This window comes from Notechis scutatus, chromosome Z (genome assembly GCF_049901735.1).
Source record: "Notechis scutatus isolate UNSWTSFEM ecotype Mainland chromosome Z, rNotScu1.2, whole genome shotgun sequence".
NCBI classification, from domain to species: domain Eukaryota; kingdom Metazoa; phylum Chordata; class Lepidosauria; order Squamata; family Elapidae; genus Notechis; species Notechis scutatus.
In genome coordinates this window covers 137432195-137453202 of record NC_142025.1, presented here as the reverse complement: position 1 = coordinate 137453202, position 21008 = coordinate 137432195, and the positions used below count along the sequence as shown (strand labels likewise).

At 38.9% G+C, this 21008-nt stretch overlaps 1 protein-coding gene across 3 annotated transcripts in view; it reads right to left on the bottom strand.

Moving 5' to 3' along the window:
- Window positions 1–854: 854 nt before the first annotated feature.
- Window positions 855–21008, bottom strand: part of TULP2 (TUB like protein 2) — a 34980-nt gene continuing 14826 nt past the window's right edge. Inside the window, exons 6-16 of one of the 3 annotated variants that reach the window (XM_026677458.2) lie at window positions 18708–18833; window positions 16532–16639; window positions 15159–15353; window positions 14033–14215; window positions 13067–13209; window positions 12497–12679; window positions 10759–10871; window positions 5177–5291; window positions 3464–3562; window positions 3209–3380; window positions 855–1634 (exon numbers count right to left, since the gene is read on the bottom strand). In XM_026677458.2, the coding sequence (XP_026533243.1) occupies window positions 1501–1634; window positions 3209–3380; window positions 3464–3562; window positions 5177–5291; window positions 10759–10871; window positions 12497–12679; window positions 13067–13209; window positions 14033–14215; window positions 15159–15353; window positions 16532–16639; window positions 18708–18833 (1571 nt within the window). In that variant the 3' untranslated portion in view covers window positions 855–1500. The remainder of the gene's footprint in view (window positions 1635–3208; window positions 3381–3463; window positions 3563–5176; window positions 5292–10758; window positions 10872–12496; window positions 12680–13066; window positions 13210–14032; window positions 14216–15158; window positions 15354–16531; window positions 16640–18707; window positions 18834–21008) is intronic. The other 2 variants (XM_087946795.1, XM_087946794.1) reach the window with 2 other exon arrangements.

Below are 21008 nucleotides of genomic sequence, written 5' to 3'. Positions count from 1 at the left end.
CTGCCATGCCCACAAAGACATGGCCACAGAACCGGTAGTAAAAAAGTTTTGAATCCCACCATTGATGTGAATTCTAGTCCCATGTCAGGCATGAAAGCCGGCTGGGTGACTTTGGGGCCAGTCACTTTCTCACAGGTTTGTTATTACAGGAAAAGTACAGAAAATCCTTGACTTACAACAGTTCCTTAGTGACCATTCAAAGTGACAACAGCACTGAAAATGGTTACTCATGACTGTTTTTCACGCTTAATGACATTTGCAGCATCCCCATGGTCACATGATCAGAATTTAGGCTCTTGGCAACTGACTCATATGTATGACGATTGCAGTGTCCCAGACTTATGTGACCCCTTTCTGAGACCTTCTGACAAGCAAAGTCAGTGGGGAAGCTGGATTTAACAACTGCAGTGATTCACTTAACAACTGAGGCAAGGAAGGTCATAAAATGTAGCAAAATTCACTTAACAAACATCTCATTTAGCAACAGAAATGGGCTCAATTGTGGTCGTAAGTCGAGGACTAACTTTAGGAGGAGGAAGTCGTATTAGACATGTTTGTTGCCTTCAATTACTTATGAAGTAATAAAGGCAGGATAAAAATCAAATAAGTAAATAAGCAAGCCAGCTCAGGAAATGCAGCACAATTCACCCATAGGTAGGATCCAGCTGCATGCTTCATTGAAAACAATGGGGCAAGTTTGTACTGGTGAACATACACCTAACTCTTTCAGTGTAATTGTGAGTCCTAAAGGCCTAGAGGCAATTTTGAATATTTCCCTTTTCATTTAATCTATGGCTTTCAGAAATGGTTCTGGAAGTAATTCTACCCCTTCCCAGAAAGAAGTCAACAGGGAGTTTGGTCTCTGAGTAAGTTTTATTTGCAATTTGATAAAGAAGGGAAGATGTGCGGGGTGGCAGCTTCCGTCCACTGTTTCAATAGAGCTGCTCCTTCCCATCTGTTTGGCTGCCCCTCCCTTTGATCTGAAATAATTCAGCTGGCAGAACTGGCTGTTCGTTAATGGGTGTTTGTTCAATAATGGAGCTATCTTCCACATCTTGTGAGATGGTTGGTATTCTTTTGGTGTTCCTGAATTCATTTTGGAGCGGGAGAGAGTGCAAGAGAGGGCAGGACAAGTCTGATATCACGTTTAAAGACAATGTGGCCTGAGAGGGAACAAGTTGGCTAGAATGGAAAGTCCAAGCGAATGGAAAATCAACATGGAAAATGGAAGAGAAATCAAAGATTTTAGGAATGACGACGAAAGCTTGGCAGGGAAAGTTAGTTGGAATGGAAAGGAGGAAGAGCGTATACAGATTGACAATAACAGACCGTGTGGAAATCCATCCTAACAAAATAAAAATAAAAATGGGAAGGACATAGATGAGCAATACTGGCAATGTAAGGAACGTTGTCTGATTTTGCGAGGCAGCAGGAAGCCCTCTGGAGCAAAGCCACAAGGTTTGGGCGTAAAAAAATCTGGTTGAGCTGCCCTGGCCTTTTTTACTCGCAAGCAAGCTTCCCATCAAAACTGGACAGACAGATGGCAAATGCCTGAAGCCCGCAGAGGGGGAATCGGTAATCCATGGTGAAGACATCAGAGGCCACCCGGCCGAACTGGAGCACGATGTAGTCAGCTGCAAACCAAAGAGATGAAAGACCATTGAGGCAGAAGACAAGATCCACCAGAACTTCATTTCATCCTTTATGCCTGCCTATCTCACCAAGGGTTTCCTTCCCTGATGAGTGAGCAGATCCAACTCTTCCTCAAGCTTATCCTGAGTTGTCTGTCTTTCATTCCTACTCTTGGGGCTTGATGAAGAGCAATGTGCAACTCCTCAAGCAGGATTGGGGACACATTTGTAGCACAGGTTCACACCAAGATCAAACTTGGGCATCAGACCTCTTACCTCAATTTGGATCAGGGCTATTAGAAAGCTGAGTGGTTAAGATACTGGGCTTGTCGGCTGAAAAGCTGACAGCCCACGTTTGAGACCTGAGCACCATGTGACAGGGTGAGGTCTCATCCTTGCCCCAGCTCCTGACAAGGTAGCAGTTGAAAAGCATGCAAATTTGAGTAGATAAATAGGTACCAATTCTGTGAGAAGGGAACAGTGTTCCATAAAGTCATGCTGGCTACATGACCACAGAAATGTCTTTGATCAGTACTGGCTCAATGGCCTTGAAATGGAGATGAGCATTGCCCCCTATGAATAGCAATGACTAGCGGAGTAAAATCCGCTGGGACTCCTTTAATGTTCTAGATGGGATCAAAGCAGTCAAGAGATGCCCAGTAGAACAGTTTAGAATTGAAAAGGAGGATGCTGACGCCCTCCTGTTCATATTCTTCATCTACAGGAATCTTTAACATTTGTGATAGTAGAAGATAGCTATTGTGGGCTAGCTATTGTTAATAACTTTTCACTTCCTGAACATCTTATTTTCTTCTAGGGCTTTCTAAATTGTGGCCATTGCTATGTTCAATGGAAGCAAACTCTACAATTTAAAGGATATGCCCTATGAGAATATCTGCCCTGAATCATCCACCATTAGATTTCATAGAATAACTACCATCTCCAGAACTATGTGAGAGGGGCAAAACAATCTTCCAATCTATTTTCCTTATCTACAACATGGACAATTTTATACCCATTTTATGCTAATCAACTTTATCCTTCCAAGATATTTGAGGAGTATTTGAGGAATATTTGCCTAATCCTTTGGTTATTTTGCTTGCCCTGTTTTGCCTTTTTTCGGCTGTACAAAAATTCCTTTTGTGATGGCGAGATATAGCTATCACAACTGTTCCTATACTCTAAATGAGAATGGTTGTCTATAAATTTATCACAATAGTTGGGGTTCTATTTCCTATTCACCCCCAAGAAAGAATTTGCCTTTTTCATAACTGCTACATACTTGGCCAATGTGTTCACTAAACTAAATTTCCGCATCTTATGATCCTATTTTTGTCAACTCTTGCCAACTCTAATCTGATCCATGTATCTGTAAAACACACTTCCTAATGCTGGTGCTTATGCTAACTGTTCTGGTATCCCTTCGTTAATCACCTTAAATAATTTCATATTTGTCAGCCAAAGTGGCTAAATAGATTTACTTATAAGTTAGTCTCACTAAATGGGACATCAGCATAGTTAGCCAGCATTAGCTTGTAAAACCTTCTGCCGTCTCCTGAATCTTGCCCTCTACTCACGGTCATCTTCTGAGATGATTTGGAAGTTCTTGACGGAAGCCTGTGTGACCCGCCCATGGAAGTTGAGTACGTATGACTGGGTCTCCTCATTCCAAGCAGGCACCTTGTTCTGGAGTTTGATCAGGTTTTGCATATTCCGGTTCTGGTATCGCAACAGTAAGGTTTCATGTTCCTATAGGCAGAGAAGGACAAACGTTATTGAGTTCCTATGCTGATGGCTTTTCTCCAGAAATAGTAGCAAAAAGAACCACTCACATTTTTAGGCTGGATGCAGATCCTTTCATTCTCTGAATTCATTCCAGGAATTATCACTGTCATTTTTCGTGGACCTCTGAAACCCAAAACATTGGTCTCCTGGAAAGGGACAGGGATGAAAATATATTAACTTCTGGTTTTAATTTTGAATAACAGAATAAGAGGAAGGGACTTGGGAGGTCTTCTAGTTCAACACAGATATTCCAATAATGGCCAATGGGAGTTCAGAGGCACGTGACAGCAAACACCAATTTCATGATGTAGAATTTATCAATTTTTGAGAAAATTATACTGTATATTTGGCTAATCAGAAAATGTCATATTGGCTATTGTTCCTTGGGGGTGGGGGGTGAAATTCTTGGACAGGCTTAGTTAACACTTAAAAATATTGTCAAAAATACAGTTTTACAAGATCAGGCTATATGGGATAATTATATTTTGTTTGCTGATTTTTTGATTTTGTTATCTATTTTCATATGATAAATAATTCATTTTTATTTTACATTATTTATCTTTGCTTTGAAATGAGTTTATTAAAACTCTCTGGTACAGTAATAATAAAACAAAAACAAAAATCAGTGTTACTGAATCAAGCTACTGAGCTGGCTGGCTTAGCACATTCTCTTTAGTTTGAGTATTGTAAGAGATAATCAGGCTGACCCCAAGGGAAGGGTCAAATGCACCATCAGTCTTGAGTCCCTTCGTGAAATCTAAATCCAGACCACTTTGAATTCCACTGACTCTTATCTATCATCAATTTGCTTTAACTGTTAGTACAGATAGTCTTTGACTTATGACCACAATTGAGCCCAAAATTTCTGTTATTAAATGAGATATTTGTTAAGTGAGTTTTGCTCAATTTTACAACACTCTCTTGTCTCTGTTGTTAAGTGATTCTCTGCAGTTGATAAATTAGTAACCCGACTGATAAGTGAATCTGGCTTCCCATTGACTTTGCTTGTCAAAAGGTTGCAAAAGTTGTTCACATGACCTTGGGACACAGCAACGGTCATGAGTCAGTTGCTCACCATCTGAATTTTGATCACATAATCCTGAGGATGTTACAAAGGTTCTAACTGTGAAAAATAGTCATAAATCGTTTTTTTCAGTGCCATGGTAACTCTGAATGGCCACTAAATGAACTGCTGTAAGTTGAGGACTACCTGTAGTTCAGATTCTTGCAGAGTTTTTAAGCTTGCAATAAACCTATGTAATTGTATTTGAACTGTCTGGATTTCCTGATTTCTCATGCTTGATATGTATTTTTTGGCACTTGGATCTTTCCTAATAAAGATAGTTCTTAATTTATGACCACAACTGGGACCAAAACTTCTGTTCCAAAGCAATGGGGTTATTAAGTAAGTCATGGCCAATAGTATGTCTTTTTTTGCTGTGGTTACTAAGCAAATTTCATGACCATCAAGAAAATTCTGCTTCTTCCATTAATTTTGCTCATCAGAAGCCCTCTAGGAAGGATGCACATGGCAATCATATGACCCGGGACACTGCAACCATCATAATACATGCCAGTTGCTAAGTACCCAAATTCTGATCATGTGACTGTGGGGACGCTATGTGAATACTAGTCATAAATCACTTTTTAAAGTGTCATTTTAACTTCGAATGGTTCTTAAATGAACAGTCATGAGTTGAGGGCTACCTATATATAGTAGCGTATTAGTTCCCCCCCTTTGTCAGCTCTATGAGTCTTACGTAGCAAATGGCAACTAACTCCTCCCGTAGGTGTGCGGTTTCTGGAACAAAAGGTTTTTTTTCTGGATTGATTCCATTGTCAAATACAGTGAACTTGGTCCCAAGCATGTTAGATCTGGAAAGCAGGCAAAAAAGGGATGTTTACTTCCTTTAAGCATTTTGGAGAGCCAGCCATATTACTTTCAATCATCCCTTCTGCCCCACCCTCACATTAAGTAAGAACCCAAGGCTAGGATGAAAACTACAGGTTAGCACCTACAAAGAATATACAAAAAACAAATCAAGTACACCAAGCGATTCTGGAAACTGTGGGTATTGTTATAAGCAAAATTCCTCAACAAGGAAACCTGTCTTAATTATGGAAGAAAGCTCCATAATTAAAAAAAAAGTACACAATAGAGCAGGGGTCCCCAACCACCGGGCCCTGGACCGGTCCCGGTCCGTGGAACATTTTCTACCGGGCCGCCAGTTTGCTGGGCGCCGCCATCTTGTTTCAATGAGAAAGTGCTTCCGGGTGAGCTTTTCCGGTTGGAAGCGGCGTTTGGGTCCTGAAGGAATCCTTGCGCCTTAGTTTCATCGAAGGGGGGGCTTTGAACGAAACTAAGGCGCGAGGATTCTTTCAGCACCCAAGGCAAGGCGAGTCAAGCAACCGTCCCGAAGCCGTCCCGAAGCCCATCGACAAAGGTACAAAGGAAGAGTTGAAGGTGGCGGGGAGAAGCTGGGGACGGCTGGCTGGCCGGTCGCTCGCCTTGTCTTGTCATGTGTGCTGATGCCGGTACTGGGCCGCGGATCATTTTGTGATGCCGGTACCGGGCCGTGGCACAAAAAAGGTTGGGGGCCACTGCAATAGAGTACAGGAACTATACTCTCCAAAATCAGTCCTTTATGTTTAGGTCTCTCCTCAAATTAGAATGCATCATCCATAGAAATAGGATAGGGTGTCTCCCAGAGTTTTCAGGGATGTGCCTTTTACATTATGATCTATTTCTTTTCAGGCACACCTCAGGGCAGTGTTTCTCAACCTTGGCAACTTGAAGATATGTGGATTTCATAGGAAATAATGAATATATAAAGATATATTTCTCTTTTTTTTGATATATCTATAAAATGTTTTTAGGATAGATTTGGTATGATTATATGATTTGTTATAAAATAAACTAAGTAAATTATAGTTATCTCGCAAAGTATGTATGAATAAAATTATAGTCAAATGATTGTTTAATAGTGATACTAGGGTATTTAATTTCTGATTGATAATATGAGCTATTATGTAATGTAACTGTAATTGAGACTACGAAATGGATGCACAAAAAATTGGTAAACCAACCGACACACTGTTTGTATATTTATGAAAGAAAGCTGAATGTTTTTATGTTTTGTTTGTTTGTCTTTAAAAACCAATAAAATTGTTTTAAAAAAAAAGATATGTGGATTTCAACTCCCAGAATTTTTGGGAGTTGAAAACCACACATCTTCAAACCGCCAAGGTTGAGAAACACTGCCCTAAGGTCTTCATGTGCTTCTAACCTCAACATCAGACAAAATCTTCAGCAAATATACTCAGAGGGGATTCAAAAGTCCCTCCCATTGCATAGAACACTAATTAGATGCTGACATTGTAAATGGGAAGCCTAGATTTCTCCTCATGGGAAAACACCCCCCCCCCCAGCTAGGAAACAAAGAATACTTGGCCATTCCTTTTTTTTCCAGTCGAATCCTCATGGCTTACTCTGAGAATGAAAAGGACCAAGTAATAATTTTGTGCAGATTGGTATCTGCAACTCAGGAACTTCACTTAGAAGGCAGCCAACTTGATTTTAAAAAAAAGTTCAGCTAGTGAACAGTATCCAAAGATGGAAGCTGGAAGGATTATAGGCAGTCCTTATTTAATGACCACAACTAGAATGGCAAGTCTATCACCAAACAAAGCAAGTGCTAAATAGGAAATCATGTGACCACATGGGAACTTTTGTTTTCCCCACTTCTCCACCCTTTGGAATACTCACTCCAGTGCTGGGATAATTAGCAAGGAGGGAATTAAGGTTTCTATTTACATTCACTGGAGAAGGGATTACAAGAGAGTAAGCAGGCACACAATGGAGGAATACACATTGAAAGAAATCTGCTGGCTCTGACTGTTTGCCTAATATGCTCAGAGGCAGCTGCAGCCCAAAGCTGATTAAAACCTTGTCAATTACAGGCAGCAGCTTCCAACCAACTAATTAAGGTCACAAAGCTGACCTTGTTAACTTGGAGTTAGCACTTTTTAAAGATGCACAGAAAAGCAATTCAGGAACAGATAGCTTCACAAAGGGGTAGATTATTAGATTTCAACTCCCACAATCCCCTACCCTGGTCAGGAATTCTGGGAATTCATTTAATACTTCTGAAGGATATCAGGAGTGTAAGGCTGACGATGTGATGAGACGCATCCCCATGGGATCCATGGGATCATGCTGAAATTCGAACTGCAAGGAGGCTCTGATGGATCACCCAACAGGTACATACTCCATTGATCACAGGAAGCCTGCAAACTTCCTAATCGGTTCAGAGAAGGCTCTCAATCCAGCAGGAAGAAAAAGATGGCCATTGCGTGCCTGATTGAAGCCGTGACAGCTGACCGATGAAGAAAGTACGAAAGATTGAGGAACAGTGTGAATGATTTGGGTGAGAGATTTCTAACTTCTATTGAGGAACGAGTCCCCTGGAAATTAGCCTGGGTGAGAGTGGGACCCAAAAAAGTGGAGGTGGATTTGTTTTTCTCCCACCTCCCAAGAAAAGTGGCGAGCACACTGGAGAGCCATTTTTAAAACCCAAAAGAAGAGAATTTTTTAAAAGAGTGAAAGAATTGTAAAACTAGGAAGATAAACTGGGGACCTCAAACTTATATAACATTGATTAATCTGAAAAGATTTTGGGTAAAATTTGGATTTAAATAACTTTTTTTCTTTTGGAAAACATTCCCAAAGAAGACTTTGAAGAAGCGAAGGAGAGAGAAGGGAAAGGATTTGGTTTTTTTTTTCCTCTCTCCCTTTCCCTATATTGACAGCTAAGAGATTTAAGCAAGAAATTGGAAAAAAAATCTACTTTGACATCAAAAAAGTATAAAGAAGATGCACAAGAAGGAAGAAGTTCTTTTGGTTTCGTATTTCAATTTTTAGAAATGGAGATTTGGAATTATGAGAAACAACAAGAAACGTCTGCAGAACAAGAAGGTCAGGACAAAGAAAAAGCCATCTTTAATGAACAAGTAATTTTATGTGGGGAAGAAAAAGGAAAGGGGGGAAAGAGAATGAAAAGTTTAAGATTTAAAAAAACAACCAAAGAAAAGAAAAATAGTTTGAAAAACAAGTATAATATTGGAAAGCAACAGAAGAGGGGAATACAGAAGAGAGAAATAGAAGTAGGGAGACAAGGGGGTAAAAAGGGGAGGGAGAAGAAGAGAGGGAAGAAGGAAAGGAAAAGAAGTTACAAAGGACAGAAACAAGATATAGAGAAACAGGGCCTATTTAGAGATAATGGGTGAAAATTTAATTGAAAAAGGGATTCTGTAAAGGTACATAAGATTGTATTGTTATATTAGAAATAGAAATAATTTGAGAAAATTTGAAACAATGTATGATTAAAATGATGGATAAAATAGTTATTATAACCCAGTGAAATGTTTGTTAATAAATAAATGAAATAAAGCAAATGAGAGAATTGAATTAGGATAGGATGGGAACCTTTTAATTATTTAATGTTTTATAAAATATAAGCGAAGAGGAATAGGGGGGAAAAATAATTATGGAAAGCTTATAACTATTCCCAAAGAAGTATGATATTTAATTGAAAACTAATGTTAAAGAAGTTAAGATTTTAATGATAGAACTGAATTGGGATGGAATGAGTGCATATATTTATAATCTTTTTTTAAGAATATAGTGTGTATTTTAATAATGTACCAAGCAGAATTAGAATGGAAGTTATGTATTATATTGAATGTTATAACTTTCAGGTATACATTGAAGCTTAAATAAGAGTTAAATGGATAAAACTAAAAGATATAAAGGTGTCATACTCCAATTAGTAACTACAGGTGAAAATTTGTTTAATGAGAAAAGATAATATGAAATTGAAACAGGACAGACAAAAAGTATAAATATAATGATTTGAATTGAGACAAGATAATCAAAATAAAATTGAGAAAATTAAAAGAGGGGAAAAGCTATGTAGAAAATGTAAAACAGCAATAAGATATGGAACAGAATATAAAAATGAGCATGAAATTGAATTTGTGTCTGTACGAAGAAGTGTAACTCGGGACCATGCTACTTTCAAAAAAGATGTTTTATTTGTATTTTTTTTTAATGAAAACTCAAATAAAATTTACAAAAAAAATATAATAATTACAGCATCACAAAATGAAGAAAACTACATCTGCACCAGCTTCAGCAGCATCAGCATCTAGCCTGGTTGGCCAAAGGACATTGGATGCGATGTTGCAGCAAAGAAAATGAATATGATGCAGACAGAGATGGAAGCTTTGATTCAAGCCATGCATGAGGATATCAAGGAAAAATATGGAAAGTTGAGGATAAAATAGAAAACTTTCAACAAATAATGGTTAAAAATGAACATTCAGCATTCAGAAAGTGGAAAAGAAAGCTGAACAAACAGAGAAAAGAGTGGAAGAGGTTGATCATAGAGTTACCTTGGTGGACAAAAATCGGGAGAGAACAATAATATTACTTGAGATGGATAAGGCCGATTATTACTTATGCTTTCAGAATATTGAAGAAGGGAGTAAATCTGGCAGAGATAATGGCAGAGCTGCGGCATATGCCTTAGAGATATCCAAAGAAAAGATGCTTGTGGAAATGAAATATTTAGAGTTCATACTAGATATGTGACAGGAAACAGACTTCCCAGAGAGGTACATGTGAGATTCACCAAAAAAGCAATAAAAACAGAGATACTACAAAGACCGAATGATGAAGCCATAAAATATAAAGAGAAATAGTAGTTCTAAAACAGATTCCCAGAAGAGTAAGAAAGATAAGAAGGAAATATCAATTTCTGACAAAACAGCTCATTCTATTCAAATGGGCATATGTCTTCATTTAGATATGATATGGATGACAGCTGAATTGAAATCTAATGTATAAGAACTGAATATAGAAACAAGTAAGCAGGCAGACCATAATCTAATAAAAGTCAAATGGAAAGGACAAAAAAGAAAATTAAGATGGATGTTGAACCAATCAATATTGAAAGACAAGGAATTTATCCAATTCATGGAAAAAGAATTAGACTTTTTCTTTAAAGAGAATAGGAAAGAAGAAACCTCATTACAAAATGTATGGGATACAGCCAAGACATATAGTAGAGGTTTAGCCATAACTTATATGGGAAAGAAAATTAGGAAGAAGAAAACCCCAAAGACGTTAGAAGAAGAATACAAGAGACTAGAGATAAAACTACAAAAAGAACCACAAAAAATCTAAAAAATCAAATTGAATTAATAAAACACGTTAAATATAATAAAGAAGAATTAGCACAAAAAATAAAAATGCTTTTAATAGGCTCCAAACCAGACACACCTGACTTTTCCAATGAAGTTTTCTCCACCTCGTGACAGATCAATTGGATCTAAAGAAATAAGGTAATTTGAAGTCTTGCTTTTTTTCCTCTTCCTTCCAGACATGAGAAACCGCTGAAAGAGAACACCCAATTGTCAATGAGATTCATTCCTAGTTGCCTTTTTCTTTAATTGCCATAATTGCTGTTTCAATGTTATTGAATGTCAAAGAGAACAAAGATGCAAATTGTCATAATAGCACATTCATTTTTATAGAACTATCTTTTGTTCAGTTTGAGTTCGTACACCATAATAAAACATAGATTGCTCAGTTTGACTTATTTATTGTGTGAACACTACAGCTGTGGTTTCTGTATGGTAGCCTTCCCCAAGCAGGGTGTCTTCCAAACATATAGACTCTATTTTGGCCATTGGTGACAATTCTGAGAGCTGAAGTCCACCCTAAGTATGTTTCAGCAGGAACAAAAGGTCCCTTCTGTTCTTGGCAGGATTCAGACAATCCACATGCTTCCCGAAAGTAAGTTAAAAGGAGACTGCGGCATGAATTAAAATGAATCAAAATATTTTAATACCGGTATCAGCCTTGATAAGGTAATAAAAGACAATAAAGATGAAAACTCTATCAAACGAGTGACTTCAAGGACACATCCATGTTTTTTTTAAAAAAATAATAAAATACAAGCATTTTAACACTTTCATATTTTTCAACTTCCAGTTGACTTTTCCAGTCATGTACTGAATAGGTCCATCCTATTAACTTTTTCAAAATCAGTCAAGGATGGCTAGATACTGCCATCTTCTGTGACTTGACAACCATTACAAGAGTGAATGAGCTCAGCATTATTAGTATCACAGCATTCTTACTGGTGTTGTGAGCTTCTAGCTAATGTGCTGTCACTTCAATTATATAAGACTGATTAGTCTTTAAGGAACTGTAGGCACTTTCAAAAACCAAATAAGGATACCTTGGTAGACATATTCTGATATTTAGCTATTAGCTATTTCTGATAGACTTTTGCAAGCTGACTCCTTTACAGAGTATCTAGCGAAGAAATTTTTTAAAATACCATAATTTATTAAACATATACTGTGGTAGTCCTCACTTAACAATAGTAACTGGGATTTCTGTTGCTAAACAATATAATCATAAAACAAGATATTATATGAATCACGCCACTTAACAATGGCAATTTTGGCAATCCCCGGTTACTATCATTAAGCAAATCCCCATAAGTTATTAAGCGAGGATCTCACATGATTGCAATTTCTGACTTTCTGCCAGCTTTCCTGTTAACCCTGCTTGCAGAAAACTGAAAGGTTGTAAATAACGATTATGTGACCATGGGACGCTGTAATGGTCAGAAATTTGGGCTGGTTGCCAAGCGCCCGGGTCATGATTGCATGATTATGGGGATGCTGGAACTTTGAGGACTGGTCATAAGTACAACCTGTTTAGCACCATTGTAAGCTTAAACTGAATGAGTGGTTGCTAACTGGGGGCCACTTGTGTAATGGGATATAATGCAGGTTTCTCATAAAGGGATCACAATACTGGGATCTTTTTTCAATTGGTTTGTTTTGGGATTGCATCTCCAAACAGTCATTAGCAGAATTTTTCCTCTTTCTGGGATAAGATGGAATGCAAATTCAAACAAATGATTCAGAATCACATATCTTTAACTGTGTGTTTGAGTGTGTGTGTATGTGTAAGCACAGCATCACTCGTTGCTTTCTGATACCTTCTTCCCATTTTCCATCTCAAGGTGCAAGTAGTAGAAGGGAAAGATGCCCTTGTCCATCCCTTTCCGGTCTCGTGTGATGCGACACTGGATTGTGTGGCCCTGAGGGGCAGGTTGTAAAACAAATGCTTCAATGTCATCCACTTTGAGAGACAAGGGAGTGCTTTGTTCCTCGTTTGGAGACTGCCAGGGAGAAGAAGAGGTAAGCTGTAATAAAATCTGAGAACAGTTTTACATTGCAACCCATTTGCTTTTCCACCCATAAAATACCGGGTATTGCCAATTTATGGGAACCCTCCCTGCTCTCTAAGGATTATATGTTGGTAAAAGGCACTCTCATTTTCTGCTTTCTACTAAAAGGGTCAAAACACATGGTAAAATTACATGCAAAGGCAGAGAAACAGTAAGAGGGAGATGCATGGGGTGTTGGTAGGGAGAAATGTCTTCAAGGAAGAACAATCAGAAGAAAATCCCTTTCTGTTAGGTGATGATAAATGTACATTAGATGAAATGATAAAGAATTCCTAAGGGATCTTTAAAACACATCTGATTTTTACTTTAACCGCTTACTGCAGATAAGTCAATTTCTTCTTGAATGTACATGACGCTCCTAAGAATGTCTTGGTCGTCATCCTTGAAATCTTCATCATCTTCATCTTCATCATTTTCTTCCTCTTCCTCACTCTGACTCCTCCTTCCATTAGTGAGAGATCCTGGAAAAATCAACTGCAACAGTTAGATGAGGAAAGTCATCATTTCTTTTTGCCCTTTCTCATTTTTAATTCCATCCCAACAGACAATGAGGTTCAAGCCAGTAGTCCCAACTCCTGATGTTTGCCTTCTTGTCAGAGAACATATGAATCCAGGTTCTCACATTTTGATTATTTGTTTATATTTCTTTAAATGCTTTTCATTGTCAGCACAATTTCTAAATGGTTTAAAGCCCAACAAATTGAGATATTAAAATGAGGGCAAGAAGGATAATTGTAAAAAAATGGTACAGGGTTTATTTTCTGAAAATATGTCACATCCTGGACATAAACTGTTTCAACTCCTTCTCTCAGGATGCCACTATAGGGCACAGCATGCCAAAACAACCAGACACAAAGACTGTTTATCTCTGCTAAACACCTAATTCCCACAGTATGCCTAAAGATATTTACCAATGTAGTAGGGCTGTATTGCTATTATCATTCTCATCTTCTCATCTTTCCTACTATCTTCTCCTGATAGTATCTTATGATTTATCATTTGTTTGTATCTTATTATTTATGACTGTATCTTGTGATTTATGATCTACTGTATGACTTATCACTTTGTGGTTTATATGTACCCTGAGAATTCACTGGAGGCAAATTCTTTGCATGTCCAATCACGCTTGGCCAATAAAGAATGTCCCTATTCCTATCACATTTGGAAGAGCGCTAAAATTACACGATGCAACAAACTTGCAGAGCAAAGTAGAGCCACGTTTAATCAGTGTCCAGATCACCACTTTCCAGGCACTACTCCCACCGATGCAGAAAGACCACTAACCTCTGTGTCTCAGCATCCACTCACGGGGCTTCTTCATAGGTGAAGGGGGTACAGTCAGCTCCTGGGAGTATTCCCCCTCACTTTCAGAATTGCTTTGGAGCATATCGATATTATGCATGTCCCCAATGGCCTTTTTGGACTCTGTAGACTTTGGGACTTCTTTGGGAAGATCATTCTTCAAAACTAAATTAAATAAGATGTGAAATCTATCACTTCTCTTTCTGTCTGGATTATTTTGATACCACATTTTCATACGTTTACTACATTAAAGTCTGTTACCTTACCCCATATATATGTATAAAAAAAAAAGAGAAAAGAGTCCCTGAGGATTTTACTCCGTTGGTTGTTGCCGACTATACGGGGCAATGCTCATCTCCATTTCAAGGCTATTGAGCCAGCACTGTCCAAAGACATTTCTGCCATCATGTGGCAGCATGACATCATGGAGGGCTGTTATCTTCCCACCAAAGTGGTACTTTCATGCTTTCATGAAAGGTTGGCAGGAGCTGGGGCAAGTTTACAGTTGCCCCAACTCACCCTCATCACATGATGCTCATTTCATCACATGATGCTCAGATCTCAAACCTGGGCTGCTGGATTTCCTGCCAAAGAGCCCAGAATCTTAACTGTTGAGCCACTGTGCCATCTCCTATACATACTCACATATGTATAGTTTTAAATAAATATCTTCTTTCACCACTACAATTAGAGAACCCATGAAAGGTATACATTGTTGCATTTCCACTCTCAGGAATCAATAGCTTCCAATAGTGTACAAGATACTGTAAAATCTTAGCATTGGGAGATATTATTCAACTGCCTACTTAGTGGAGGCCACAAATTGCAGTATCTCCAAGACTTTGCATTGATGCATGAACAAAGAGAATACTGCCATGAATCTCAGTAACTGGCTCCATTGTTTAATTATTCTTCCTAGTATTTCATCTCAATTTGCCTTGCTACATTTAAGACAATTCTTTTCCAAAACACAAGTTTTCTACACCTAATTAATTGCAATAGGAAGCATAGACTACCAACACTCATTCTCATTTCATTTCATACATGTATAGTTTCTTTTCCCCAATCCCCCTGGATTCTTACTTATCTCATATCTCAGAAGTCTCACCTTCCATATCCATGTCGACTGATGGAACCTTCTGTACTGGGGTTAACCTTTCCTTTTTTGATTTGGTTCCCAGGGATACATGCTCAGGAACCTTATCTTCCATTCCCACCATGGGAGATGGACTGTCATGTCTCGGGGATAAGCTTTCTCTCTTTGATCTGGCAGTCTGGCCATACCGTTTAGTACTTGGTCGTCCTGCAGATGATCAAAGATGACATCATATCCAAGGGAGAAATTATTAAGTCTCAGGATCAGAAACAAGACTGGAGGGAGGAAACCTTTTTGGTAGTCAGAAGGCACACATACTTTGCACTGATGTAGATGTAAACTGGAAATTAAATAAGTCACTAACATGGCAATGTCTGGAAAGAGTTCCATCCATAATTTTATTATATATCCCCCACAAACACAGTTCTGCTACTGAATAAATAGATATTCAACAAATTTAAAAAGTTGTAATATTTAAACACTGATATTAAGAGAATTTCAGAGAGGGGAAGGGTATTGAGATATCATTGTCTTCCTTTTGTAATATAACCTTCACCTCCCTGCCATTTCTTCCATCTGTTTTCATGTAACAGAATCAAATTTTGGGGGAGAAAAACCTGTAGCAATGTTTCTCAACTTCAATCATTTTAATACGTGTGGACTTCAACTCCCAGAATTCTCCAGATAGCATGGCATGAATGGCTGGAGAATTCTGAGAATTGAAGTTCACACATATTAAAATGGACAAGGCTGAGAAATGCTGACCTGTACTACTTCTTCTGATGACTAGTATTAAGAGCTGTTCAGAGGGACCATCCTTATTATAGCTATGGATAGTCTATCTGAAATAAAACTTAATCATTAATAATTTAACTCCCAGTAATTATGAGCTGGTTCTACATTAAATCTGGAGCAAGCTTAAAGGCAGAATTTAACAATTAACTTAATGATTAACAATTACATCCTAGAGCTGATATCTTTGAAGTTGGCTCATCCAGGGAGAATTCATTACTAGCCTTCTTTCCCAATTCCTGCTAAAATGAAGAACTAAAATAGGCAGAAAGAAGAAGCTTTTAACAAAAGGCACAGTGGCTCTGGAGAACCTCTATGGTGCCTAGAAAAACTTGGAAATTTAGGTGAGAAACATTGAGATAGAAGTCCTTTGATACCATCATCCTTAGCATCGTATCTGTTAGATTGCTTCCACTTTTGGTCACGCCAATTCATGAAGTAAGAATTCATTCCTTCTCAGATGCATACAAGCTTGGCTTGTTGACCAAACTGTGTTGCCTGGCAACCATGTGCTTCACTCCAAAGGCAGTAACTTAGCAACAGAGAATGCCATTATAAGCAATCTCATCAATTTCTCCTTTTTCTGGCCTCACCTTCTCTTTTTTTGACCTGCCAGCCATTCTTGGGAATGGATTCATTCTTGTTGATAGGCTGGGTTTCTTCCAAAATGGCCACCTCCAGCTCTGCCTCATCAAAAAAATCTGCTCAGAGAGGTGAAAAGAAAGACAGGTACCGAGAAGCACACAAATAAATGGTATGAACATCCATGGTCATTTTTGAAAAAGCACAGTGCAGACTTCACTTGATAACCCTCTTCAACATAACATCCTTCAAATGGTCTGGATTATAATCAAATACATTTTGAAAATGTACTATTTTTCACTGGTAGGATGAGAATGAGCCTTCCCCATTATAAACACACAACCTGTGACCACATAGTATATATATCTTTCCTCTCCAGGAAATCAGAATTGTGTCCTATGCTTTCCCAGATTCTATTGCCTATTAACAGCCCACAAACATCTGTCTCTCTTTGTCATCTCCTCTTTGAATGAGACGTGTGTGTGTGTGTGTGTGTGTGTGTGTGTGTGTGTGAGAGAGAGAGAGAGAGAGAGAGAGAGAGAGAAATATTGACATATATATTATGATAGGTTTCACATACGGTATCAATTTGGTACACAAACATTTTAAACCATGATTTCTTGTTATTTTGATTGATTGATTTAATTTATATGGTCTTCTAACATGTTTACCAAGGACCAAAGGTGGTAAGGCAGGAACTAACAATTCTGGGGCCGGACAGAGTTATTATGTTAATATGGAAGAGGAGTCTCCAATTCTCAAAGCTGAGAAACGAACAACTGAAAGTCAGCCCTGAAAAGAAGAATACAGAATAAAAGAGTTGGAGGTCTTCTAGTCCAAGCCTCTTATGACCAATTCTCAAACTTATGATCATTGCAGTGTCCCAACAGTCACATAATCAAACTTCGGGTGCTTGGTAACTGGCATGTTTTTGCAATGGTTGCAGTATCCCCGGGATCCTGGGATGCTCATTTGCAATCTTCTCAGGGAGCTTCTGACACGTTAACTCAATGGGGAAGGCAGATTCGCTTAACAACTGCATGAATCACTTAACAATTATAGTGATTCAGTTAACAACCATGACAAAAAGGCCGTAAAATGGGGCATGGTTCACCTAACAACTGTCTTGTTTAGCAATCTAAATTCTGGGCTCAATTGTAGTCATAATTGTTGACATGAAAGGGTGAAAAGAAAAAAAGCTGGGATTTAAGCTCTGGGACTGACCTTTATATAAGACTCAATTGTTATATTTTTCAATATATCTTTCTTCTTGTCTGCAACATGGCAACTAAAGTAGCCTTACTGAAGCTGTGAAACTTCTCTGTTAGCTATTTATAAAATTAGGAAGTTGGGTTACTGGAGAACTGGGATGTATTTTCATGCCTGGCATAAACTGACACTGGCCGACAAACTCCCCAGCTTAATTTTAGTTCAGTCTATCATGTTGTATGAAGCCAGTTAAATTATATGACACACACACACACTCTCTCTCATACATATTTAATTTTAAACCTAGGAATCACATTTGATGTGTGGAAATGGTGTGGGGGTGTGGGTTAAAGTCTCATAATTAAAAGTAATGATATTTAAATCCAATTTTCACCCTTGATACACTTTTAGAACCTTTTTATATGACCCCACGTCTTTGCAGAGCAAGCTTCTGCCTCCAGCAAAGTTGTGTACATTTGAAGTGTCTAGGAAGCTCCTGCTCAATTTTAGAAGTTGGTTATTAACCAGCCACTCATTGAATTTGCTGAAGTTTCCTACAAGGCACATATTCCATGCCCAAATTAAAAACTACAGGATGGAGCTTATCTCAAAAGAACATATTGATATGTGCTGGTGCCTTATTTCCAAGCAAGGAAATATTTCAGGGATGACAGCACAATAGTCACAATTCATTTTCTTTAAAGGGAAGTTGCAGAAGACTCGTGGGCTTTCTGTGATATCAAGTTTATTCACACATATATACAAGCTGATCTCCCTATAATTTTTTGGTCTCACCTGCCTTGAGAAATTTTAATTTTTTTAATGAAGGATAGCACAGAGAACAAGTGGAAAGGAGAAATAAAATGAATGATGTAAGATTGTTTTGATTTGCTGGAAACTTTGGCAGCTGCATTTGCAGGGTCTCAAGGATGAACCATGTAGAACATCTGGAGTTGGTGGCTCAAAATTTTGGGTTACCTGGCCCAATTGCTTGGCTTTCCCCTTGGCCGCTGTGTGATCGGCTCATCTGGATAGAGCTACCCCACATATGGACACCTAGGTGAGCCTCTGGAACGGATTCCACAAGAAAAGGGTTGTTTGTACCTTTGAAGAGACAAACAATTAGTACATTAGAATGAGTAATTTCATACCCATTAAAAATTCCAACCTGATTCCTAGTCTCATTTGTCCATCCCCTCTTCTACTTACTTGAGAAAAATTGCTCCAATACCAAGAGGCTTTGGATACAATTCTGAGAGAGACCAATAGACTACTCTATATCAGTGATGGCAAATCTTTTGGGTTTATTGTGTCAACAATTTTGGAATGCCTAACCTGACCCTGCTGGCATGTCACTGCCCCCCTCCCACCTGGGAAACAAAAAAGAAACAATTCTTTACATATTCATTAATTTAAAAACATACAGACCAAACATGCAGTGCTATGTATTATGTAAAGTAATGTCAAATAATTACAAAAACAAAGTATGAGTAAAACAAACTCATTTTCAGAGGGTTAAGAGGCTACAAGAGAACACACCCCATTTTTGCATGGTTTTCGCAGCTTCCAAAAATTATGCAGGAACAGAGCATGTTTTCAAGAACAGTTGTTGTCAGGTGTAGAATGAGAGTGTGTTACCCAAAATTTTGTGGCGTGTCACCTTTGACATAGGTTTGCTATCACTGGACTACATCATCCTAATAATATTGCTAATTGACCCAAATAGAGCTGCTGAAATAATACTTGGCTCCAGAGCAGCAGCCTATCCCTTTACAGCAGGAGTGTCCAGCTTGGCAACTTTATGCTGTCTGGGGAATTCTGGGAGTTGAAGTCCAAGCCTTAAAATTAGACACCCTTGCTTTATAGTTTTCCGTTCTTTAAGAAAATAGTGGAATCTGGAAGAAGGGCAGGGCTACTCTCTGGGCTGCAAATTCCAGATGACCATGGCATAGCAGAAAAGAATTAGCATTTGTATCTCTTAGCTGTTATCTAGAGGTCATCCAGATTTTTGCTGGGAAGACATGGTAACTGTAATAAAAACTTTCAATTACCATTCAGTTTGTGGGAGCAAAATCCACAAACTCTACTACATTTTTTGCCATTTAGGTATAACTTATAATTGTTCATTCTACTTCCCCTTCCAAATTCAACTACTTAGCGTATATGCCGGCGTATAAGACGACCCGGCGTATAAGACGACCCCCAACATTTCCACTCAAAATATAGTTTGTTATATACTCGCCCCCTCTTCCGCACGCCTTCCACTTTTGCACTTTTTTTTTTTTGAGGCACTTTTGTCTATCGTGGAAACGAATCCCGTGAAGCTGAAAGGAGCAGCCAGCCTTCTCCCAGCTCCCAAGGAAACGAGGCTCGCACCGCCCGGGCTCCGCTGAGGTATCCGGCTGGGGCTGTCAGGAGTTGTTACCGCTGGTGCGGCTCCGCGCGCTCCAGTCCCGCGTTGCCTCGGGAAGGGAAAGGCAAAAGGAAGAGCCGCGGCGGCGCTTTGCAATGGCAGCAGCGGCTCCTGGTTTTGCCTTTCCTTCCCGAGGCAACGCGGACTGGAGCCGCGCGGAGCCGCGCCAGCGGTAACAACTCCTGACAGCCCCAGCCGGATACCTCAGCGGAGCTCGGGCGGTCGAGCCTCGCTTCCTTGGGAGCTGGGAGAAGGCTGGCTGCTCCTTTCAGCTTCACGGGATTCGCTTCCCACGGTGCGCAAAAGTGCCTCAGCCGCGGGCAGCCGCAGTGCTTCCCAATTACTATTTGCCGGTGTATAAGACGACCCGGCATATAAGACGACCCCCCCAATTGGAGGCATCTTTTTCAGGGCAAAAAAGTCGTCTTATACGCCGGCAAATACGTAAGTCTTTTTAGGGTATTTTCAGAGCCATACTCCTCAATGCATCAGACAATCTCACTTTCACTGCAGGCCATTTGGGTTTTTAGCTAACTACACACATCTGTGGTTGCATACAAACATACATGCAATTGCAATATTGACCTCCCCACCAACAGACTTCTAACATTTCCATAAACAACGAGAAATTGCACATCTTTGTCTTCTGTTCAGCAATGAACCATTTGCAAGCATTTGATTTATTTTCTCATAAGCACTCCTTCCATTCATATTCAGCATTGCATTCAGCAACCAACCTTCAACTCAATATTTGTGTAAAGTATCTAATACATTGTAGCATCTTAATTTTGTCACATACTTTCTTTAAATCAATATAATCATCACTTTTTCACATTTAATCATTTTTCATTTCTCAATGATCCACT